Raw genomic sequence first — 24,790 nt, 5'->3', positions numbered from 1 at the left:
TGTGATTTTTCGATCATTCTGTATAACTCTCCAAGAGCATAGGCACGACTTATCGGTGCCTCAATATAGTACTCTGAGCACGCTTTATTCAAATTGTACGTACGACTATTGTAGCTAAACCTTAGACGCTCCTTATACGTAAAATGAATTGTTTTTATTCGGTGAACGTTGAACATTAGCTATACTTCCACTTGGCCCAGTGAAACCTGCCTGGAGACGACTTGACTAACAATACACACCAATAACAAGCAGAACTCGTATCACTTTATACGGCTTCGTAAACTAAATGTGTCCGCTCAGCTGAAGCCATACATTGATGATTCACAAAAAAAAAGCCAGGAAAAAGTGCCCGGTCCGTCGTCTTTTCTTATTTCCTACGTTCCGACTACGCTTATGCCTCGGATATTGGAAAGTGTCAGTATATAAGCTATGCTATACTAGTTGATATATGCAGCCATCTTGCGAGGGTTATCATGAACGGAAATGTGTTTAGTAACGGTACAACTAATCTGACTCACGGCAAAATACACAAAGGAATTAATCCCAAACGTCAACCACAGCCAACACTTCACTAGCAACAAGACAGGTTCATAAAAACGCCTTCAGGGAATTATCTTTGTTTACCCTTTAATTGATTTATTTCATGGCTTTACGAAAGCTTTGCGCCTTGGGATATGATAGACAAAGAGTCAATCATCAATTCTGTAGGACAAAAACTTTTTTTCTAGCTATAAGAGCCGCTTAGTTTTTTGCTATCATCGAAATTAACTCAGTGAACCGTGTCCTGTATACTCTTAGCTGAAAAATCCTTCCTGGAAAAGAGGCGAGTTAAGCTATTTGCCTCATAGCAATAGATCATCTTCCTCTATCAAGGAATACTACTCCAAAGAAAGAATTTTAACAGAGAATATTTTGTGACATAGAATCACCGCTTCTCGTCCTTAAAACCTCAACCTTAACAGCAAGAGTTTGGATAACAGTAATCATAATTATAAAGTAACTGATAATTCGTCATGGAGCTTATAGTACAAAGGATGACGCAAAACAGAATCTTGGCGAGGCAAGCGTACACGAACCGCTTGGTATTTATTCCGACTCTCGGTTCGAGGCAGTTACGCCCAACATGGAAATAACAGGTTTAATTAATTAGCTTAAAATAAAAGATCAACCCCCAGCATGCGTTCTGCCGGTCGCTTTTAATCCGTACTGCATAAACTACTCAGTAATAACTCAATCTCGGCCTATATTGTAAGCGAATTCGAAAGCCTGACCTTTTCAAACGAGCGATCTATGCATGCATGGTGTTTAATCTGCGGTAAACGTCAGATCAGTTTCAAGCTTTCGTAGACTGATCGCCTAGATCAGCCCGTTTTATAAAATTTGGACTCTCTACAATTTCAGTAACGAGCACTATATCGTTTTCAACGGATATGGTGCTATTCTACCCAAAAGGTTGAACACTATGAAAAAAGGCAACGAAACTGATTCGCTTGATGGTGTTGTATCGCACTTAGGAATACAGTTTGGTTGAAAAAAATTGTCGTCTCTTAGCTGACTATTACGTTTGAAGATCGGAAAGGTGGTGCAAAGTTCCTTAGCACTCTAGCAATTTTCCCAGGAGGCAAGTGATTTGATCCATCTGAAAATTACTGGATACATGCTTTAACAATATATATATATATATATATATATATATAGGCACCTGTGAATCTTTGTCAACAGCAGCTTGAAAAAAGCCACTTCATATAACAGAGAAAAGGATTATTTGCCCCACATGTCATAACAGTTATTTATGTTATAAGCACATAGCGCCTACGATGTGTAAACTTTTTAATTAATCATTTTAAGGCTAGCGACTGCTGGGTCATCAAGCGACTCGGCTTTTGAACTAGACACAGGAGCCTGCAATGAAGCTTACGCCTTCAACTCACGCCTCGAGGATAATTGTTCCCTGGGAACTGCCCAACCCGGCAGTTAGTCTAAAGTAATAGAAAAATGCCATAGTCGCTTGAACTGTGCTTGCGGGTATCCATACGGCTCTGTTTTATTTCCACATCGCACAAAGCACTTCTTTCATCAGCCACGTCTTTAGAACCTTAAATAGACTTTCATGAATGGCATTCACACATTTACTGCGGGTCTTCCCGACCGCCTGATTCCATCATTCGTGAATCGACCGGAGTTTGCCCGTAGAGATTTTTGAAATGCAAACCCCAGCGCGAATTCAAAAGACGTTTGATGCGTTCGTCCATATATCATCGACTAATACCACATACCGTATTTACGCCTCAAGCTATACAGACCGAAAAACCGTCATATCAAGCGGCTGCGTTAAAGGTGCTGTAATAGGAAGCACTACTACGTAATAAATATTGACTGTCCCTTCTATGTAATAGCCTCTCACTATTATTATTAGCTTAAAGTATAGTCAAGGTAGACTTTCTGTCAGTAAGTTTTAACTTCGAGTGGGACAAGTAAAGACCAATCTTCTAACTGAACTGAAATCGCCGTTCACATGAAGTGTCTCTCGAGGTTTCCCGGTACCCCAGGACGACCATAAACGGCCATTCCTATGCATTACGTGCAAAGACATCCAGCTGCATCTCAACGAAGTACTGTGACAAGAGGTGTGATTGCTACAGTTAATAATCTTCATTGTATGCTCGTTGTGGCGGTGTATTTTATTTAAACTTTCGAAGTACTCTTCCTGCAGCCATTTTCCTACGAAACATTTTCTCTATAGAACTCCCTATAGTATTTCAAGGATGTTTTTCCTGTATATGAACTAAGTATTTTATGTCTGCATTGGTCGTTAGGCCACTGAAACTTGAAAACATAGTCAGATCCTTAACAATTGGTTATTTTCTCCCCTCTTTGAGATAGTTCAGTGGGTCGACCCGCAGGCCGTATACACTCATAGCCAGCCTTCTTCGTTTCATATATTCAGTGTTTTCGTTGCCATTTTTAGCCTTCGGATTCCTGCGTGGACTACTCTTCGAACTCTTTTCAAGGTTTTCATTGCTACGAGCTCTCAAGGCCGATATCGGAGCATCTGCCAATTTCGCATTGGCCTTTCAATAACTCGTAGGACGGAAGTAAAATTCCACTAAATATAGGGAAAATAGATTTTCTTCAGAGAGGCCACCTTCGACAGTCGAACTAGAGTGAATCGCTATGCGTTTACGACTCTCTTAAGCTAACAGTCGGTAACGCTCATCAAAGACCGATGATTACTCATCATTTCATCTAACATTTTCGACCAGTAGCTATTGTCACATACAAGACAAATGTTAAAAGAAAGGGACGAAAAAATCATCATAGAACTGCGAATCGAAGTTAGCACTCGCGAAGAAAAACAACAGACGGATACTAGAACATTATGACGCGCCAGCGAGGGTGCCAGGCCTCTGCTATAGGAAAGGCAACACTTAAGTTTATTGAAAAATAAACATATTTGAGAGTAGTAATAATCTTTTGTGATTCTTTTTCTTAAGTTTAGTAATTGCTTTTATGTTGAAATTTTATCACACGGCGTATTTATCAAGTTTGATTTTTATGCAAAAACTAGATACTACAGCTGTATCTGTAGTCTAGGCGCGGAAATCAAAGTGGCGTAAGCATGCTTGCAAGCAAATTAAGTAAGTTGTTTAATATATATATATAGCTAGAGATTCGTTCGTAGAACACTGACATAACTGGTATACAATTATGGCGAGAGTCTATGAAGGTTTTATCCGGGCAAACCACTCGAGTAAATAGCAATGGCAATTTGCGTTTCAGAAGAGGATGAAATTCATCCGGTGTCGGTCATTGTGGATGATGATGAGTTCAATCTTTTATTTATCGATCACCCAATCTCTCAGGACCTCACTGTAAGTACATATATATTTCCGTTTCTCTAAAAAAAAAAATTTATTATTTTATGAAGCAATAGCCAATGATCGCGCAGTGAGTTTAACAGATTGCTTCATAAAATAATAAATTCAGTGCACAGTTCTCGCGATATTATCTATCACAAAATTAGATACATCACTCTAACAAACGCTGACATAAAAGATTATGAGGACTCATATCAAACAGCGCACAATATCGTGAGCCACTGCAACTTTTATTGCGTCCTTCAAGCTTTTAGCCATGATACCCGCCGTGACACGGAGGACTTGTTTGGTTTTTCCATCTATCTCAAAAATGGTGAAGTTTACGAAAAAAAGGCATAAAAACATAATGTCGAAAGAAGCTCAAAATGCGCTTCTAAGGGTGTTTTTCATTTGGTTTTGAATGGGATCGGTTTCGAATTTTTTTTATAAAAAAAAAAAAAAATTCCAAGATGCCTTAGTCTATAACTACATTAATTTTAAGCTAAATATGCTTTTAGATTTTTCCTCGAAATGGATAGTTTACAACAAATTTGTATCCACGACCTTACCTAAAACACTGTTTTACCTGCAGCATCTCTACTGTAGTCGCATTCGGTAATGCTTCCCCTAGTCAACTACACAGCAATAGATTGTTGGAGATGTTGAAATAACTATTTGTGCAATCTAGATTGAAAATTGATAATGCTGATATTGGATATTGTTTGTATGTCAAACAACCATACTATAGTAATTTCCATTCCGTTAGAGGAGAAATATTTTACAAATATGTAAGCGTTCGGTAATTGTGTAATTTTTTTTCTATATTTTTGAAAAATCTACAATTGCTTTAACATTCATAACGTTTTTAGTAACGTTTTTTTTATCGAACGGCTTCCATAGCACGATTCGAGTTATAGACAAAACGTAACTTACTGAATATACTGTTTATGAAAGAAACATCCAAATAACACAAGTAAACGTTTCGATTCAACATAGGAAAATTTATCGAATCCAAATGTAGCGAGTCTTATGATAAATCAAATTAGGGTCAAATAATCAAAAAATATCGATTTAAGAAAAAAATGTTTTTTTTTTACTTGCAGTAAGCGTTTCTTATACGGCAACCTTGCCATTCGCTAGACGAACGTATCTTCGGAGACTTAGCTGTGCCGAGAATCGTGGTTTATAAAAAGTGCACCTGCGAAGAAGGCCTTTTCTGTAAGCCTAGCATATTCCAATGTAGCGAAGTAGGCGCGTTTCTTTTTTTCTTAACTTTCTTTCCCTCAATTACAAACTTTTAACAAACAAACAAAAAACCAATATCGTGTTTGGGGATATTTTGTTGAGAACTCACATCTTCACTCTCTTGTAAACGAAGGAGATGATAATTCGTTTATAAACCAGTAGACTCAGAGTCCATAGCCACAGCTAGGGACAATGGAACTGTGTATTTGGACAAGAGTTGCATCGTTTGGCGCCTATGAGTATGACATTACTTTTCATATGCCTACAAATAAACACGTGAAGCGTGTTTTTTGCAAGCGAAAGGTATAACCAATTGCTCCTCAATTGAGTGGACTGAGCCGCTATAATCTATATAAATGTGACAAGCATTACACAGCTTCGTGTGGTCCTTTCTAGATCTCATTGTCAAAGACGTTCGTCCAGTTCGGCCTCACGTTTTCCATGCCTAATACTCTATCCAAATTTTATAACAGATTTAGCGCTATAGTTATGAAGTGGCTTTGTTTTCGTTTACGTGACGCTTACGTCGGGATCATTTTCAATTTCCCTTGGTAATTCTCACGCGAATTTTCTGTCTTTTTGAGAATCTATAGATTCTGTTTGCCAAATAAACCTCATCTATTTAGTGTATGCTAGCGACCCAATTCAGTCCGTAGCGAGGTTCCGTTGCGTCGACAGTTTATTCGTCTCACATCTATGTCCTATAGTCAATTAATAATTCACTCTGGCAGATGTCAGACGGGTTAAGTCTCCACTTAAAACTTCAACTCCACCAGATGAATCTGTAACACGTAATATAGAGAAAAGTTAATTAGCCCTAATAAACTTTATTGGGTATCGGTTACACTCATGTATCGTTTTAGCTCAACAGTCACATAATTGGAGATATAAAGCTTATATATATAATATAACTAATAAATAACTTAAGAAAGGTTTTCTTAGCGAACCAGGAATGAGTTCACTCCTAAACAACATTTGAGTATACTCGACATAATAAGTTATGTCTTTTGAATAACGGCGATTATATGAACGTATCCTATGGTGCGTCTTAAATATTGAAAATTCACACACACAGTTTCTTAAATTTCTCATTTGGTAGGGTTCATTGACGCTACACTTAGGGTTATTTCTAATTGAATGGCTTCTAACCCGCAGTCAATTCTTTCAGCTCAGGCCATAGGATAGGACCAGCGCCGGCGGTCAAGTGTATTACCCGGTGAATAAATTCAGCCATTCGATTTTTACGTCCTTGCATTTTAACGCGGTGACGCTTACGCGTCTTTTTCCTTCTAAAAAATATTTTCACTACAATTTAGGGATTGCCGCGGCTGTATCCTACAAGCACATAGACCTATATAGGGTTCGCCTAGGGAAAATTTACAAACTTTCTTGCAATTTTTTGCAAAAGAGTAGTAATTTAATCGAAAGCTTCAATAGGAGTTGTGGCGGGTAGTAATAAAACCGTTTATCCTGCGAATGTAACATTCCATCCTTATGTAAAATTAAATTAAGCGGTTTGATATTGTGAAGGTTTTTTGCTAGTTATCATCTATTTATTATATTAATGAGAAATTCTTCCATAACGGCTTGGTTCATTTTTCTCCTGTAGAAGTAATGACACTCCTAGTGGCTACGCCTACATTAGAATATATATCTATCACATCCAGTCAAGCATACACGTATATATCACATATATGTAGCAAAAACAACCAAACAATTCACAAAATCAAGAGCAGAGCTTATCTAAGACAACATGTTATTTTCTCATGATTATTTATTTGTTTGTTTGTTTTATTGTTACCTTATACTATACTTTATCTTCCATTACACATTTGAACTCGAATGTAGTTTTCAGACAGGCTGTTCTTTGCGGTTTTGGATATATATATATATATTAGCTTTTTAGTGAGTACTCGTAGGTTGGGGAAGCGCCATTACAATGTTGCACCAAAAAACCTTTTTTGATATATACTAAGGTGACAAATTTGAAAAGTTTCTCGTACCCTATAAGCATTTTTGTACCTTCGCCTCTCCTAAGCAGATTCATCGACATGGAATTTTCCAACTTTTCAGGATCCTAGCGCTCCTGATGATAACGGCAGTGGAGCAGCTGCCTATTTGATTGTGTTTTCGGTTACGGACGCCTCTTCTTTCGAGACGGCGGAAAACCTTCTTAAAAAGCTTCGCGCACGAGGAGATATTCAAAATCGAGCGGTAATACTCGTAGCAAACAAAAGCGAGCTAGTACGCTCCAGAGAGGTGTCTGAAAGTCGTAAGTACCTTAAACTGTTTCTTCGTTTTAACTCTTCGAAGGTACCACCGTAGTTCCATGTTTTGTTGGCTTCGGTACATTGAAAAGGATAATTTTTCCCTGAGCAATATGTACAGCTAATATAAATCTAAATACAGCTGACTAAGGTGACTTAGGTGTGCCAAAGGAACTGCAATAGCGTGCTACAGACGTTGTATAGAGTGGTACCCATAGCGTTTGGACACAATTTAATAGAAAAGGAGAAGGGTCTCAAGCGGTCATCGGTCTGAAGAGATTAGACACGTCCTATCCGTAAACTTTTTCAGGAATCCAATAATCGTGATCGGAAAAGAGGTACTTTAGTAGAAGACATAGAGCAAAGTAGTTCTCCAAACTAACACGAAGGATCATTTCTTTCTAGTGCTGTCGACTGGTCTTAACTTCAACATATTTCTAACGTATACGATATAACTGGAGAGACATTTTGCCGACGTATTTTTTTTCATTAGAAGAAAAATACTTTTGGAAATCTAGTATGCACAGCTCAATTAGTGTCTTCACTACATATAGAAAAAAATGAAGAAACCTCCTTCCTTACGGAGGAATAACACCCTTCCAGAGCTTGACTTGCGACACGTGTCAGCATTCAGCAAAAGCTTCATTAATAGCAAGCTAGATCGCTATTCACTTCTTTAAATAAACGAAACCCATTCGTTTTTGGAGTCCTCATTTGTCAGGATCCGGTGCTAACTGGTGGATTTCTGTCTCGTGACGTACGAACTTCGAATGTACACATGGCTGAAAGCGACGGCCATTCGTCCATAGGCAAGCTGTGACAATACCCTGCGTAAGACAAAGCTAAATTTGATTAACCTCAGGTGATTCCAGAGTGAGCTATGTGACTCTAGCCAGGCCTGGCATGGCTCACCTTTCAACTCCACCACCCTCCAATTCCCACCGCCGGAATATATCGTCAAAGCCCCATTTATAGTTTTGTGTCCAAGCAATCTTAACCCTCCAGCAGAAGGTCGTCCGCAACGTTGCGTCATTTTTCTATGCTGAAGCAAGCTTTCGACGTTCCCGTCTACACGCTAATTTCACTGGGGGTTCAGTGCAATTTTTGCTGCCATGGCTTAAGTAGCAGGGGCGTTATTGCAGTAGCGCAGCATATATAACAAAACAATACACCGCCTGCCACGTTTTGCGTAAACGTGTAGTCAACCTAACGGCGGCTACAAAACACTTTGGTAGACTGCGAGGAACCAGGCAGATAGTCGAGGCATCAGGAGGAGATAATTTTTCAAACGAACATTTACAGGATCCTGTTCAAGCCGATAATGCGGGTGGGTTTGGGTGACAAAGTTGGCTATTTCTTCTCATTGAAAGGAGTTCTGCGGAGCTAAGCTTATCCGTAGGCCTATGTTCCGTAGGCCACATCGATCGGCAAAGGAAACAATGACTCCTGGTGGCGAAGCAGGGCACTTTTTAAAAACGAATGGTCACAGTTGTGATCAGAGAATGGCATCGGTCATTATACAAGGAACGTAGGCGCGAATCGCGTTTTGGTCCCTGTATATATGTTGAGGGACCAGGGCGACTTTTACGTCATGGAACGTTGAAAGTTTTTGCTATGAATAACATCGGTTGTCGATCTGGTAGTCAACACAGAGGTAACTATACCCTTCGGGATAAGCTAGTCATGCCACTCAATCAGAAGGATAAAGACCCATTGTGGAGCGAAGTATAACGTGCAGTGAAGTCATATTGCCTAACAGATTTCATCAATTATTTTAAATGCGACCTTTGGCGCAGAGGAGAGGATGAGAAAGGCGTATAGTGTTTTACACTGCACTCCACCCGCTTTTTGTCGAGTTCCTCCATCGAATCAACCATAAGAATAATGCTAATACATCTAACTCATATGGACCCAATTTGCCTCGAATTTTTAATTTTTTTCTGCTAGAAATGTATCCATAGACAAAAAAGTATTTATCGTTTTTTCCAGATTACTAAACAACAACAATTGAGCGGGCATTGTGACCCTTTGCGACAAGACCAGCTTTGTAATTTTTTCCGCCATATCGCGTTTTTGTGTTGATATAATCCAGTAATCTTTGAGGTACCTGGTTCCTAACTCGGTTTGAGTTTACGGTTTGAGGAGACAATGTGCTGAATAACATTCCATGCAGCCATTCTTTCGCAAGGTACGGTTTCTGCGGAATCTATTTGCGTATAGCCTGTTATCGATTTAGACAGATTAGAAGTGCATCCACCGTTAGTGCAAGGTGTATTCCTACCTTTGTGCCAGTTGTAAACAAGCTGAGCTACAAGATCTACGAATATCATCTGGTCCCAGTGAATCTCTCATGCAGTGTTCCAAAGGAACAGTTATTAGTGACCCACTCGTCTTATACCAATCACCAACGCTTAATGTGAAAGAGCACGATCCCTCGTAGTGGTAAGCAGACTTGACAAAACTTTGGTGCCGCACACTCAATGAGAAAACGTGTTCAGTCCGGCGTACCGTTATGGACCACGTTCCAAAAAAAGAAAGCTTTTTTTCTTCGGATTTCGGCAGTCTATATGCAGATCGTTTCTGCACTGCAATTCGTACGGATTGGGTCGACGTCGACAACTGTCAGAGAAACGCGGCCATCTTTCTTTCTAAGTAGGATTTTGTAGCAGTCCGAATGGTAGTTAACAGATGATGTGAGCCTATTGCATACCGCCCTTTCGATAAAATACATGTATGTATATAGTGGCATACTTTGCCCTATTTCAGCGTACTGGCTATGTGTTTTTCTGACGAAAACACTGCAACGGGACTCAAGTGCTATTTCAACGAAGTGCATATCAATGATAAAAATACAGAGAAGTGTTCCTGTTAGAGTTTATAGCAGCTATACAATGTTCGTTGTAGTTTGTCCGTCACACCAACAGTGGAAAATGTACGCTATGTTTCTATAACGGCACTGTCTCGAACTTATTATCGAAACTTACACTTCTACGAATTTTGGGTGTCGGAAAGAAAACCGTCTACGTCATGGACAGTATCCGTAATTATCGAGCCATAATGTATAAGTATAGTTTTCCTTCTTAATCAAAATGTGTTGCAGATCAAATCGGACATCTTTTCTAACGAAATGGTCAAAAATCGAAACGGGTAGTTTTCTAATCAAATTGGCTACCTTTCAAACACGATCCAAATCTTAGATCGATAAAGTGTCAGTGTGTTTTACGTTACTTATTACAATTTGTCGCCAATTACTCTAAGAACACTGTGAACTCTAGAGAAAGCCCAATGAAATGTAATAACATACTTAAGATTGTTCAACTACTAAGCGAGTGGAAGCATATGTTCTATCCATAGTGGTTTACTTCAGGAAGAATATCGAAGACCTGTTGCATTCTTATGTAGGTTGACTCCTCCCAGTGGGTCCTATTCTTTACCTTAAACTAAACACGGCATTATTATTACTAAAACCAAATCTTTCCTCGTTAGCCGTTCGGTCTGACGGATGGCCTCTAGCATGAAATGAATCACAATCGGATCATTGCTACAACTACTGCACGTTTCTACTTTATCGTCGCGTTAGCATATGCTCGTTATTCCTGCGAGTATTGCAGAGGCCAAAGATTTGGCTTGCCGATACGAGTGTAAATTCTCCGAGATTTCGGCGAGCCTCAAGCATAATGTCGATGAACTGCTCGTCGGACTCGTTACACAGATCAAGCTAAAGGCCAAGCAGGCGCGGGACGCCGCCCGTGACAGCAGCAAAAAGGAATCTGGTCAGACCGGTCACGGCCATGGGCACGGCAAGCGAAGACACTCGAAGACGTCAATGTTCTTGGGCAATCGTACCAGGTAGGTATTTATAGATATTCATCTGCTATAATAGCCTACGGTGTTATAACCTACGGCCCTGCTATAGGTCACAATACAGAATAAAACTTTCCAAGCCAACTCTCATAGAAATACATCTTAAACTGATGGCTACTTCATGGCATGGAGAAGAATGATGAGATTCAACGTGCTAATGCCGTTGCGGATGCGCAATTCTTTGTTGACGTCTTGCTGCCCGTCGAATCACTAATTTACCCAATTAGCAGAAGTAGTCATTTGCGTTGTTTTTACCGAATAAATGGTACGGCTTCAATAAACATTATGACGATCAGTCGTAGCGATATCGAGCTAGGAACGACAACATAATAATGGTCCTATCTGAAGAAAGCAGTCCATGATTCTAGTAACACTAGCGGTTAAACTGCGAAAAATACCATACAGCCTGTGCAGACGGATTTGTAATAATAGCTATTGCTTTTAAAGATAGACTAGTTTTCATAGATAGGGTTTGGACGCAAATATGTATCTTTAGATACCCAGGACTCGTTTTTGCGACTAGCTACAGCCAGCCGCAGATTTACAGAAGCAGCCGACCAACAGAAATCGATCCTCGATTTCCAGCCTTAAAGCCCGCAGGATCGGTATCTCGAAAATTTATTTGAGAGATCGTATTGAATATTTTACCACAGTTTCGTTGAGGTGAGTTACTTACCCCTTCGCCCCGCTCAACGTATAATCGTGATGGTAATACAGATAGCAAATGTGTGTTTTATTTACTAGCTGTCACGGGGACGTGGCCGTCCTTCGAAGCCAAAATAGCTGGAGGAGCATTATCGTGATTAGAATCCACACAGCTTTTCAGCTATAATCTATATTATATTACTGCTATTACCAACTCTGCCTCTACAAACATATAGTCATTCTTTACGAGAGTGATGTATCTCCACCATATGGCATGATGATGGTTTATGTACAGCAATTTTATTCAGATGAAAAATGTGCTCGTTCAACATCATTATATACCTCGGCACAAGTGCCGGCGATCAACGTAGCCATCAAAGGTGTTTCGAACTGTTTTATCCTTCAGGGCCAAGAGCTCGTGTTTAGCTAGACGTCTTCACCGATTGTAATAAAAAAATAGAAAAGATACTTATGAGATCTTGTAATGTAAGGCTATCCGGACATTTTTGCTAGAGGAAATGTGGTTCGACCACAAAATGCAGTACATAATCGAATACACTAAAGGATCTTGCAGGCATAGAGGACATCAGATGGTAGTGCTAGCAAAAAACAAATAATTCCATCATCAAAGTATGGGCCGTTTCGAACTCTACCGTCGATTCTAGTCTCGTACAAGGTAAGGACATAGTCGTAAAAATATTCGCTGAATAAATCCGAAAAAAACACTACTTAGGCCAAGCCATTAGGACAAAGTTTCGCAAGGAATCATCACCGCACTGCCATTCTTCCAAAATGCCTGACGACGATAAAACTTACTAAACATGCTGTCCAGACACTTTTTTCTGCTCAGCCTAGATAGCAGACAATGCAAATATCCCGCTGTCCATGCCTATACAACGCGTGCTTAACAAATTATATTATCTGTTTTTTACAGCATAATCGGCGCTTTTATTAGTAACTCCAGTTTCCAGGATGATTATAATCCGGGAACCCGGGAAACAGTACTATTTAGAACCCTTCTGACTTACTTTGTTTCCAAATCCTGAGGACGTTGCAAACCGACACCAGGTGTTTTTTTACGCGAAGGATCGGCTCAGGCTTAAAGAATGTAAATTGAGGACTTTCCTCGATCAAAGTAGAATCATCCACCAAACGTGTAGTATTAAATCGCGTTATGCTAAAATGTTATTTTACAATCAGTGTCAACGCTGCGGTGAGTCAACATTACTTATTTAACAATGTATTAAGCTGTAACCGGCGAGTTCGAGGGACTTGGAAACTTAATAACTTTTTAATTACGCATCGCTGGACGACGAGATTCGGCTGGTAAATACCCAATATTCTAAAAGAAAGCTGGTTGAGTTTACTCTAGGAAAAGTGAGTTCAGAAGGGGAAACAGCCTCGATATTCAATGCTTGGTGGTCAAATTTTTGTTCCTCGCACGCAATAGCGCTGCACAAATTAATCGAAGACCGATGAAAATATAAGCAATGCAGATTACGTAAGTGGTACAAACGTTTTAGAAACGAAAATTAGAGTACAGAAGGCCAGCGAGGAAGTAACTAGACGTCGGGGCCTTAGGGCATTGTCACAATTGAGGAGGCTTTTCATGAAAACAGTGCCTGATCAACAAAGAACTCGCATAGAGTACACGGCCGCTAGCTGGACAGATATAAACGAATAGAATGACGTTGTTCCCGAAGAAAATCGAATTCGGTTGATGAACAGTTGTTCAACCGTGCAGTCTGATCACTCGATGAAAACACTAGAACTCATCGCCATGTTTCAATTACTTCCTGAATCAACCAAAACAATATCACCTTTTACTTCAATCCTCTAATTCTCCTAAGTTAAGTAAGTGTGATTACGGAACTTTTCATGCCCGAAAGAGCGACTGGTGGACAAGCATATCCCGCTCTCAGCTTACTTTGAAAAGCCATGGATAGAAAAATTACTCGTGAAGATACGAATGATCGGTCTGTGGCTGTTCAGAAGCGCTGGGAAAAGTATCTGAAAAATAAAGAAGAGCATCTCTAACACTTATTACATCATCACTCTAACTCAGTTGGCTCAAACTTCCTTTGATTATTATCTATTTTTAAAGGTTAAACAGCTTGATATTATCCGCAGCCAATCATCACTACGGCACACACAATAATCATGCGACTATTTTTAGCGATATTCGGCAGCGACTCGATGTATTGGGAGACGTATCGTGGAACGTATGCTAAAAGATCTTGAGCTAACGATGTTTTTCGTAAAGTGTACCAGAGGCTGAAGTCGAGTTCCAGCTATGACTGAAGCACATACAATCAGCTATGTTAGTAGTTAATTCCAAAATGTACAATAAAACGAAGCCTGCACCGTTCGAAAACAATCTCCACTCATCTTGCTTGTTACGTATGTCGTTATCCAAAAATGTTTCTTTCTGATTAGTTTTGATGTTTGTATCACTTTGTTTTTCTATCAGTACATCCGAGCAGAGGAGGATCAACTTTTGTGGGGGGCGTCACCATATATGCTTATTACGTATATTACATAATAGGGAAATTCCTATAAGAGATTTCGCTGTAAAATGGCAACGTATATGAAAGTAAGGCACATAGAGATACTATTACATGGACCCATTTACAAGCGCAAGAGCACCTAAAAGGATCAGTCAGCTCCTAAAACGGAATGATACCGGCCGCAAGATCCCTCTCTACGTTGGCAGAGACAGTTTGACTCGTCACCCACGTATCATGACAACTTAATCCTAATTGAAAGCATTTTTCAGCTCCTCAAACCAGCTGTTCTTTGACGGCTCTCGCATCGTGTGGATTCCAACTGTGCACGCTCCATTTCTAGCGAAATATCTATGGTCGAGGAATAGTCTGATAGAATTGCGTCCTTTATGAAGACGTAACGTGGTGAAATTAATGGAAAGAGAAAAAAAAGCGAGTAGAGAAAGAGATGATTAGGGCGTAAAAAATACTCTCGGCCTTTTTATGGTGATAAACCTCAATGTGGCTATCTGACTGGCTGACCACGGACGAGGCTACGTCGGCTGGATTACAAACTTCCGAACGGTTTTCGCAGCCAATTACGCGTTTTAATTCGTCGACCTCATTTGCCGAAGCTGAAAACAATGAGGTCTGTTCTTCTGCGACGAGACGTTCGTATCTCAACGATTCGAATAAGTCCCATCTCGGATTCTAGCCGGGGTAGAAACCGATGCCGGGAAACTTGCTGAGGCAGGCTAAGAACGGGGTAATATAAAGATGCGAAGAACTAAAATGAAGATACAGAGCGGAATTAGGGTAATCTGACGTGAGGACATTCAGGAGTGAAGATAGATCCAAACAGCCCGCCTTTCAATGCTGTTTTTGCAAAGCAAATATAAACTTTTTCGAACAAAATACAAACGACTAAGTCAAATATATGTAGATGGCTGGCAACGCTTCTTTGGATACTGACGATAAATGGACCTCTGGGCTGAACAGCGGTGAAAAAGTTAAACCTAACTATACCTCTTTTGGAACATAATTTGTTTCACGAGCCTTTAATTGGTGTTTTTTTGTTTGGATTAGTTTGTCGTGGATGGAATCCTTAGATGTCCTCGCAATGTTGCAATGGGAGGGTATGTATTGAATTAGAGGCGCACTAATCCGAAAGGTTTGTTAAATGTTTTTTATTCAATATTTAATTTATTTCGTTTCTAAATGATAACTGTGTAGTTCTACTGTAGTAAAAGTGTTCTTCTTGTTTTTAGGGAAAAAAAACTTATAAATTGCATTAAAAACCGCAAGGAAGGCAATGGATCCGCCTTGTGCGGAGCCCTATGATTTGCATTACCATGTCAGATGCACCTGTTCAGCTAAAAATTGGACATGTCGCAAGAGCTTTTACGTACTCCAAGAGATTTTGCTCGACGTGCCGACCTAATCGAGGTGTTTGCATGAGACTTTTACAGAAACTTTCTAAACAGCTACTCTATTTGCGTATTGTGCAATTTTCTGTGTACGGCAGCATGATAGAGCAGTATTGAAAGTTAAATACTAAAGAAACAAAAACTGCTAGTGCAAAAAGTAGAGGCTTGCTCTAATAAAAAAGGTGAAATATATGTTTTGTTTGCCGCTTTATATGCACCATGCATTGAAGATGCGGCTCTCCTGCAGACATCGAGCTAAAAGCAGCGGACGACCCAATATGATATGATCTCAAAAGGGTAATGTGTATCCTGTCTTTCTTTTCTTTTCTAATTTTAAATGACGAAAAAAAGGCGTACCTAAACCAGGTTGATCAGATCACGCTCGAATGGGGCTTTTTGCCAACCCTATTACCGTTTGACCTGGACTGGACACAGCGGACACAGCGACGAAACATAACAAGGCCGAAACCACTTAGCCTACGAAACTGTTTTGCCATGGAGTACACATAAACGTTTCGTCTTCGCCCACCATTGTAGATTCTTTAGTCACGACCAGGAAGATCCAGTTCAGTTTTCTGTAAAGAGTTCTGCGACTCTATCTGTTTGGGGCAAAACATATAATTTTATACTACGGTTATCAAGAAGCGGTGAAATATATTGGGTCAAGAGGCGCACTGATGTTCCGTCAATGAAATGCCCGGAAGATGAGCTGTATCAAGAAGGCAACAATTAAATAGGGCTGGAAAATAAATAAATTGAAATAATAACTACAATTTGAAAATATGCCGTTGCTTTACCTCTGTCTCTATTGCGTTCTATAATAGTTCTTCAAATACGACACATACCATCTAGTTGACTAATATAGCTTACGATTACGCTCGATTACAGAGCCCATCTCATTTGAATAGCGGGTAAATCCTTGCTTCGTAAAAAAATTGCTGAAGATTAGATTAGATAAATTAAAAGCACGCATTTCTTATATGAACATAGCAGAAGCCAAAATTAAAAGTTATGGGCCCATAACATCGTTGAAGAACTTGCTAGACAGAAAATGTCTGCTATTGCCCCACTAGGATACTTTTATACATTTTCATTATCTACCACAGATACATATGGAGCTAACGTGAAAGGCGTTTAGTATTATCTAGATATAGCATCTCTCACTGCTCTGGTGATGGTTTGAGAAAAGCCACCTTAGGCATGACAGCCACAAAGCTAACTTCACCCGGCACGAGTTTTCTAGGCACGTTAAAGCGCGTGATCAGCGCAGCTGGTCAAGGCCTAATTTATGCATTAGTAAGTAATAAAGCGAAAGCCTTTTTATTTATTATCGAGTATTTACCATCTTTGAGGTTCCGACATGTCGTTCCGATGACCGAGCGTAACATAGACTGTGGTCAGTGTTTGTCTCGATTTGGGTTAGTTTGTTCTGACTGACCTTCCTTCGGCTTGACTCGATATCTTAATGAATAACTTAATGAAGTTGTAGTTGCGGCGACCAAAATACTAACATGGTTTACATGATGACATCAGATATAATTCAGTAATCCGAAAACTGCTGCATCCATTCAAATCCGAAATGGCCATCCTCACAAACCCTGATGAAGAGGGCGCCATGCTAGCAAAATCCAACTTTCCGGCTGTGTAACGCGTACGTTTAAGCGACTGAATTCCAATGGCTAACAACAAATTGTTTGGGGAACAGTGGTGAAGGAAGGTCTATTCAGTTGGACAGACGTCCGTCGGCTCTGCGTGGGATGGGCGAAACAGTTCGACAGGTCAAGCTGTTCGGAGGCGTGCAAATGCAGTTGAAAGACGCAAATTAGTACTGAACACATAAAAGCGCCCATTTCTCTATCTGAATATACAGGTCTGGACGGGCAGCAGGACGTATCCAGGATCATTTTCCTTTCATACCTACCTTTATTTCCCGCCGTCTCCCAATGCTTGTGACGATATTGATAGCTAACCCTTTTCTCGTGTGTTCATATTCTGTTCTGTTTGTACGCTGATCTTGCAGGTGTTTCTTCGAAAAACTGTTTGGCCAACGCGAACATATTAAGAGCCGTTCGTGCGACAATCTTCAAGAACTGTAAATACGTACGGCGAGTAGGCGTGTGTGTGTGTTTGTGTGTCTGTGTGTGGGTGTAAATCGAACATGGCGGACCCTTGCTTCTGGTTAGTATTATGCTTTCTTAAAAATCTTGGTAAAAATCCTGATATAGATATTAGTGGTAAATTTTGAAGTATTTTTTTTTTCGATATTTAGTATACTCTCCTCGCGTAGTGCCATCCAAAGTAGAATTAACATATAGTCAGAAGAAGTCAAAGTAAAATAGAACTGGACTATTCGGAACAAGCGGCACCTAAACGGGAATTAGTTCCAGTAAAATTGGATATATAATTTTTAATCGAAATAGTGTAATTGTCCACGTGTGACGTTGCGTAAATCACAGGATTAACAGGCTCTGACAGGACAAATCTCGCTGTCATTTATAGTTCAAAGATCACCGCAAGATCCGTCTTACGACTTGGAACATTTATCCCATGATTCGACACTGCTATGGGCAAAAACAAAGCCTACTACCCGTTGGATATTGGCCTCTCGATTTCGCTCTAAGAAAATCAATTCTACCTACTTTGGCATTGTTATCGCGGAATTGTTTTGAAATTATATTAGAGAATTGTATTTTTTATAATCTTCTTATTGATCGTATCATAGATTTAACATGATGTGTTAGAAGCGTTCCCGTTTTCTTTCGCGCGATAGTTCTGGTTCCTTCGGGACACGTCTAGATCGACAATTTTAACATTTGATAGCGATTTATATCCCGCTATAAATATGTTTATTCATCACCCATAAATAAACATATTTATAGCGAATGGTATCATTTACATTATTACACAGCATGTAATTTATCCCCTTCTCTATAGCCATGGATTTTAGATGATTTACCGGAGAAAGAACTTGAAAATCAGAAACAATTTCATAAACGTACACGGATAGGTTCTAGTGCAAAAGTTATTCGCGTATGAAATGACTGTTTGACACTTGATTGTCAAAAAAAAAAAAAAAAGATTGCTAAACACATTGTTGTATTAACTTAAGATTTGGCAAAAGATCTGCTATTCAGTATTGGCAGGGAGTATGTCGCCAAATGTTTGAGGACTGCACATGGCCCTTTGCCTGTCTGGGAAAAGATCTAAGTGAAAAGCACAAGAGATTTGTGCGATTAGTGCGCCTTTTATCCTGATTCCACTCATCACGAGTGAGCACTTGCAGAACTTTTCGGAGCTTTCATAAACTTTGCTAAGGGTCTATTGTTCGAAACATAATATGCCGCCCTTGGTGGTTACTGCCCCATTAGATGGTGGTTACTTCTGGCTCAGTTTTGTTAAAATTTGATGGGAAGCGATTATGACTTTAGTAGATAATTCTTCGTGCGATTCTTCCAGTGCCCATCTAGGTAAATAGAAAACGTTCTAGTACAATTATTTGTGTCAATATAATTAGATGCCTAATTAGATTTTCTAATATATTTGTTTTTCAGCCAACTGTCGGCCTGAAGTAGCTCGCAATTTCCGACTCTGAAACCTCTTCGGATTCTACTACGAAAACCGTGATCCGTAATCATGAAATCTCCGTTTGTATACTTACGGCTTCATTTTCTTATTGTTTAATAAGAAAGATCTCCGTACGTACGCCGATGTCTAGATCCAAACACTCAACGTACGCAAAGCTAACTTATATATATTACTGTCTTGATCATCGTCGGGACTTCTATACAAAATTTGTCGATACCTTTTTCACATTTACTGGAACCGTTTTTAAGAGGCAAATTCAAGGGGCCTTGTTCGAAACCTCGATATATGTTGCTAACTAATGCCAATTCATAACGCCTCCTTTTATTTTACTGGAATTAGCGATTAATTCCTTTGGCATTACTGGGGGGGCCATACTCAAGAACAAGATTAAGTCGACGAAGCGTTCATGATAATGGACCTTAGCTTCGTGCGGCTGACTTGATCAAGCGAACTGATCTGGCTAACGGCTATAATTCTAGGCACGCACGTTTCCATTAGGGAGTCGCTGGTCCAGCTAAATGGAGGCTAGGCAACTGCACAGCAGCGATCACAGGCGCTTTTGTGCGAACAGGACAGAAGATCCCAGGCGACTTTTGACGGCCGCTGTTGAGCGACCCCTGTTGAGGACAAACACGAAGCATCGTGTATCCGTAGCAATGTCTGTAACTGCTTGAGAGACGAGTACAGAAAGCTACAGCAGCACTTTAGAAAGGAACGGAGACTAAGTTGGTTCGAGGGGTGAAAATCCAGCATGATAATGCGTTTTACAATGGCCGAAAACTATCGATCGGATGGCTGCAGCCTATTCGCAATGGACTGTAAAACAGTATAGATTTCATCTTCGCTACGGCAGAGAATCGCCGTTTATCTGGAGAAAGGGACGGATGCTTCTCTAACAAGGCGCTTAGAAGCCAACACGAGAATCAAAGCTAAAACGTCTGGGGAATGATCACGTGAATATGATAGAGAAATGGCCAAAGTCAAGGAAATACTATAGTATAAGCGCACGATTAGAAAAACATCGAGATGAAGGTGATCGAAGCTAGCAGGTTGAGTCGTGGCATACGTTTGGAACTAAATAAAACTATGTTATCTGCTATCGTTGATGGTGGTGATGATATAAGTTCGACCCATTAGTGCGGATGTAATGGGCGGAGAAATGAAAATAGCTGACGAAGAATGCTGAAATTCGAAGAAGGTGTCCAATATTCGTATGTTTACAGTTGTTTCGGCGGGAAAACACAAGCAAGAAAGTCTCTCATCGTTGTGGTCATCAATTGTCTCATGAACCCTCTCATCTCAAATCATGACAAAGAATATTTGAATATCCGGAGAAAAATATCTCTTCTAATCATCGAACGAATTATACGGTGCCGATAAACCGCTACTGAAACGATAAACATTTCAGAAATAAAGGGAAATCGTAGCGACGAAATTGTAATATCCGTAGCAGCACCGTTATTACTGTTTAATGAGAAAACTATTGCCAAAAAAGAATCATTCGGCCCCGTAAGGTTAGTTACGCTACAAGCTTGCCACCATACCTCGCCAGCCCAGCCCCACATATCAGCATCATTATCACTATGATTATTTGTACTATATAATGGTACAGCCAGACATATACATAACACATTTCGTAACATCACACAAGATGGCGCGCGCTTCACACAGTTACAAGCAGGTATCAAATTAAATACGCCACTATATAGAAATTCTAATGACAATTATAGGAAAAATGAACTTAACTTGTTTACTCACAACAGTTGACAGAGCAAGGGTGAGAAATAGTTACTAATTATAGACTCGTATATTTATCGGTATTCTTATTAGTATAATGCTATTATATATATATATATATATATATATATATATATTGTTGTAGAGGAGATACTGATTATGTGTTAATAAGGTAGCAGCGAAACGAGAGTACCTTCTAATGGTGGCTGATCGTCTCAAAGCACCACACATTTAAGAGGAAAGAAGACAAACAATCGATGTAGTGTCGTTTGAACGTTATGGATTACTTCAATGCCAGCGTAACGTAGTCATCGTGCACACTTCTTACGCCTTCAATCCTCGTGGGGCACCACTTTACTTCAGCTTCATTTTTAACTAAGCAGACGGCGCAATGTATGCATAAGCTGTTGCGGAGTCGTCTTTACTTTTAGCTAGAGAAATAAACGCCTTCAACGGGAAGAGAATCATAAAAGAATCTCTCCTATACGTACAACTCGTATAAAATCGTTCTATTATCGCAGAATATATGCCAGATATATAAGGTAACAGATAACATTCCTTGTTTTCAATCAGCCTGTTTTGTAACGCCTGAGCTATGTGAGTAAACCCTGGGATTTTACTCTACGATATTAACATCAAACAAAGCTCGCCTCCATTACAAGGTTCAGTAGTGGTCGATCTCGTTCGACTTTTCTGAGGTTTCTCTAACAGATCCATAAAGCAGCGTAGTAATGATACCCCATGGTAAAGTATGTATTAACGCTGAATTCGAATGGGCGATAACTTTATGCTTATCGTTAGCATGACAACGCACTCAAGAGGAAAAAGGTTTTTGACCTTCGACTGATAGTCAGCTTCTATTTCCAGCATGTCAGATCAACCCGGATTTTATATGCGAGGTATTACTACTGAAGCCATCCGGCAGGGGGATCACGACATCTACTCTAGTGCCCTGAGACTGCGGAGAGTCTACGCCGATATGGAAGCCATGTTTTTGTCCATCGGTTGTTGGTTATAGGGTCTGTCGATTGCTAAAATATGGGCCCACGATGTATGTTGTCCTTATGGGAAAAGGGACTTGTTATTTGTTGAAAGGATTACGACCGCGGTCGAACAGTTTTACAGCGAGAATCGGTCTTCTTGGCCGCTGTGTATAACCGGATGTGAAGATAAATAGATGCACATTGGCCATTCAGTCCACGCCATCTCTATACCCTCCACCAGGATTGTCAGTGTAATAAAATTTGGGAAATTTGAACAATCGATTCGAGCAAATAGATAGCCCTTTCAAGCGAGGCTGAGTACTTCCAAAAGTTCTCTCTGTATAGGAACTTAGTGTTGCTGATATAGTTTGCGGTTAAACTTCGCTGAAACGGAAGTTGACAACGCATCATGCTGTGTGCGTTCAGATCGTTTCGAGGAAGTGGAAAAGAGCACAAGGGAGAATAATTCTATTCACAAAATAATAGGCTATATTATAGAGCTATTCGTAAACTTGTAATGGACAACTTAATATCAGCAGTGATGGAACCGATGATTCTATGTATACATTGTTGCAAACACAACATCGTTAACAACAACAACAACAACAAAGCAGACGATGGTCTATTTATCTAACAAGTTCCTCAGAGATACGCGACAAGTACTCACAAAAAAGACTGAGGTCCATTAAATCAACTAACAATAAAGTTCACTATCTACTTAGGTAAATGAAGTTGTTATTATTTATGGATCCATAGTAATATTGTTTCTTGGTTGCTGGTATCAGATTGGAAGCGAATCGATAATTCGGAATTCACTTGGCTGTTTGTTCCAAATTATCAAGTTTTATTTGGAAAATGAAATTAACTGTCAATCAAGCCGTTGACTTCCGTAAAATCAATAGAAAAATAAGCTTGTCTATTCACACGAGCTGTGTGACAAGGTTGTCACATAGATAGTCTTTTCTATCATTACACAATGTTTACAATATACACAACATGTCTACAGACATAGACATCCTTTTTCAGATTCTGCTTAACAATGAAGATTGATTTTTTGTTTTTTTTTTGCAGCAAATAGGTGTACTCAAAGATAAGCAAAGATAAAGGTCGAGATCGATCAAGTTTAATAAAATAACAGGCTAGATATCAGCATTTGTTTTATAATAGAAAAGCATAAACATCCGTCTCACGTCGATGGCCATATGACCTGAATTTTTCTTGTGAGGCGCTACGCAAAATCTCCTGTCGAGTGTCAGTTTCCCCACAAGTGAAGCTTTGCGAAGTCTGGCTCTGTGATGAATGACTGATTATATTAAGCAGGATGGCGAGCGACGGTCACGACTTCAGAGCTGTACTGTTTCAATTCGCGCCCGCCAAAAAAACTAATTCGAAATTGTCCTTCTATAGCGCAAAAGCTACTCTTATCTTATGACAACACCTCTTTTGTGCGTCACTCCAAGAGTGCAACCCTTCCCTCTTACTACAAATCTATTTAACATTCGGCAACCTTACAAGCTATGCTCTTTATCATTGACTACAAAGCATCTAAACTGGGTTGAAAACAACTCTAACTCCGTATGCTTTATGCGAAGTTTTTGCTTGCCTAGAAGAAACTATGCTGAAAAACCATACATCTGGAAAATATCGCTTTTATGCTAAAAAAAAAACTTTTCCTGAAACTTGTTCCTGTTGTTATCTTCCCAGGTTGAGCTGGACCAACTAATCGGTTCTAATTCTAATAGGACCAAGTAAGCGAAAGGTAGGCCGAGCAGCAGCGATCTAGATACGTACTATACATTTTGAACACTACTTGGGAGATATCGGTTCACGAACTGCACAAGGACCAACAACAATCAGTCTCCCTGTCTGATCTTTTTTGGTATCTACTCACTGCTGAACTGTTTAAGGAATATGAAATCTCCCCACAAATGTGTAACAAAAAAACCATATGAGAAAAAAAAAGAGATAAGTTACAGCCTTTTTACAATGAGTTTACTATCCAGTCGGGTTGCAATGACTCAATAACGCGAAAGCACCAGCCCTCGCAAATGGGTCCTTCCGTAGAACTCTATGATAAAAATGAGTGTACTCGACATAGGAATTACTACAAATGAGGGGATCATTTGTTACACTAATTTCTTCTTTCTTAAATGTGTAATAAGTAATTTTACTTTATCTCTGGAAGGAAGCTTTCCAAGGCACATGCCATCAAAGCGTCCAGCTTGAACAGGCTAACTGATTGGAATTTCAGGACTTTGAAACAAAAAGGCTAAAAAAAAAGTTATTTGATGTTCAGAACCTTAGTTGACCCTATGATTTTCGCAAACTCTTGTCTATAAAAAGGCCGTCTTTTTTTATTTGCGCATCTTCTAAGAGATTCAAATTGGAAATTTAAAATGTTCCCTGGCTCTATTGACAAGTTCATGGCGAATCGTTGATTTTGACAGTTCAAGACCCCATGCGTCGGCACCAGCAGTCGTTACACAAAAATATTATTAATGTTGAATATTTATATTGAAAATATGTCAGTTAATGATATAGCTACCAATTAGTCCAAACCGCTTAAGTACTAAGTTCAGTAATTTTCAAGGAGCTTTAAGTTCAAAAACATTTTATTAAGTTTTTCATTTCACAACGACGACAGACGATTCTTCTGACTTTTTGTAGGGCCAAATACACTTCTGCCCTGCCATTGCA

The 24,790-nt window shown here is 39.6% G+C and overlaps 1 protein-coding gene across 8 annotated transcripts in view; it reads left to right on the top strand.

The window, feature by feature from the left end:
- LOC111244704 (uncharacterized) overlaps positions 1 to 22,820 on the top strand; it is a 66,191-nt gene extending 43,371 nt beyond the window's left edge. For 5 of the 8 annotated variants that reach the window (XM_022792041.2, XM_086979655.1, XM_086979654.1 and 2 more), the window contains 5 exons: positions 3,781 to 3,872; positions 7,176 to 7,374; positions 10,981 to 11,218; positions 17,809 to 17,966; positions 19,340 to 22,820. In XM_022792041.2, coding sequence (XP_022647776.1) covers positions 3,781 to 3,872; positions 7,176 to 7,374; positions 10,981 to 11,218; positions 17,809 to 17,884 — 605 coding nt within the window. In that variant the 3' untranslated portion in view covers positions 17,885 to 17,966; positions 19,340 to 22,820. Of the gene's footprint in view, positions 1 to 3,780; positions 3,873 to 7,175; positions 7,375 to 10,949; positions 11,219 to 17,808; positions 17,967 to 19,339 lie in introns of those variants that run through there. The other 3 variants (XM_022792046.2, XM_086979657.1, XM_086979659.1) reach the window with 3 other exon arrangements.
- Positions 22,821 to 24,790: the final 1,970 nt, after the last annotated feature.

This window comes from Varroa destructor, unplaced genomic scaffold (genome assembly GCF_002443255.2).
Source record: "Varroa destructor unplaced genomic scaffold, Vdes_3.0 BEIS01000002.1, whole genome shotgun sequence".
Lineage (NCBI taxonomy): Eukaryota > Metazoa > Arthropoda > Arachnida > Mesostigmata > Varroidae > Varroa > Varroa destructor.
This window is presented reverse-complemented; position numbering and strand designations above follow the sequence as displayed.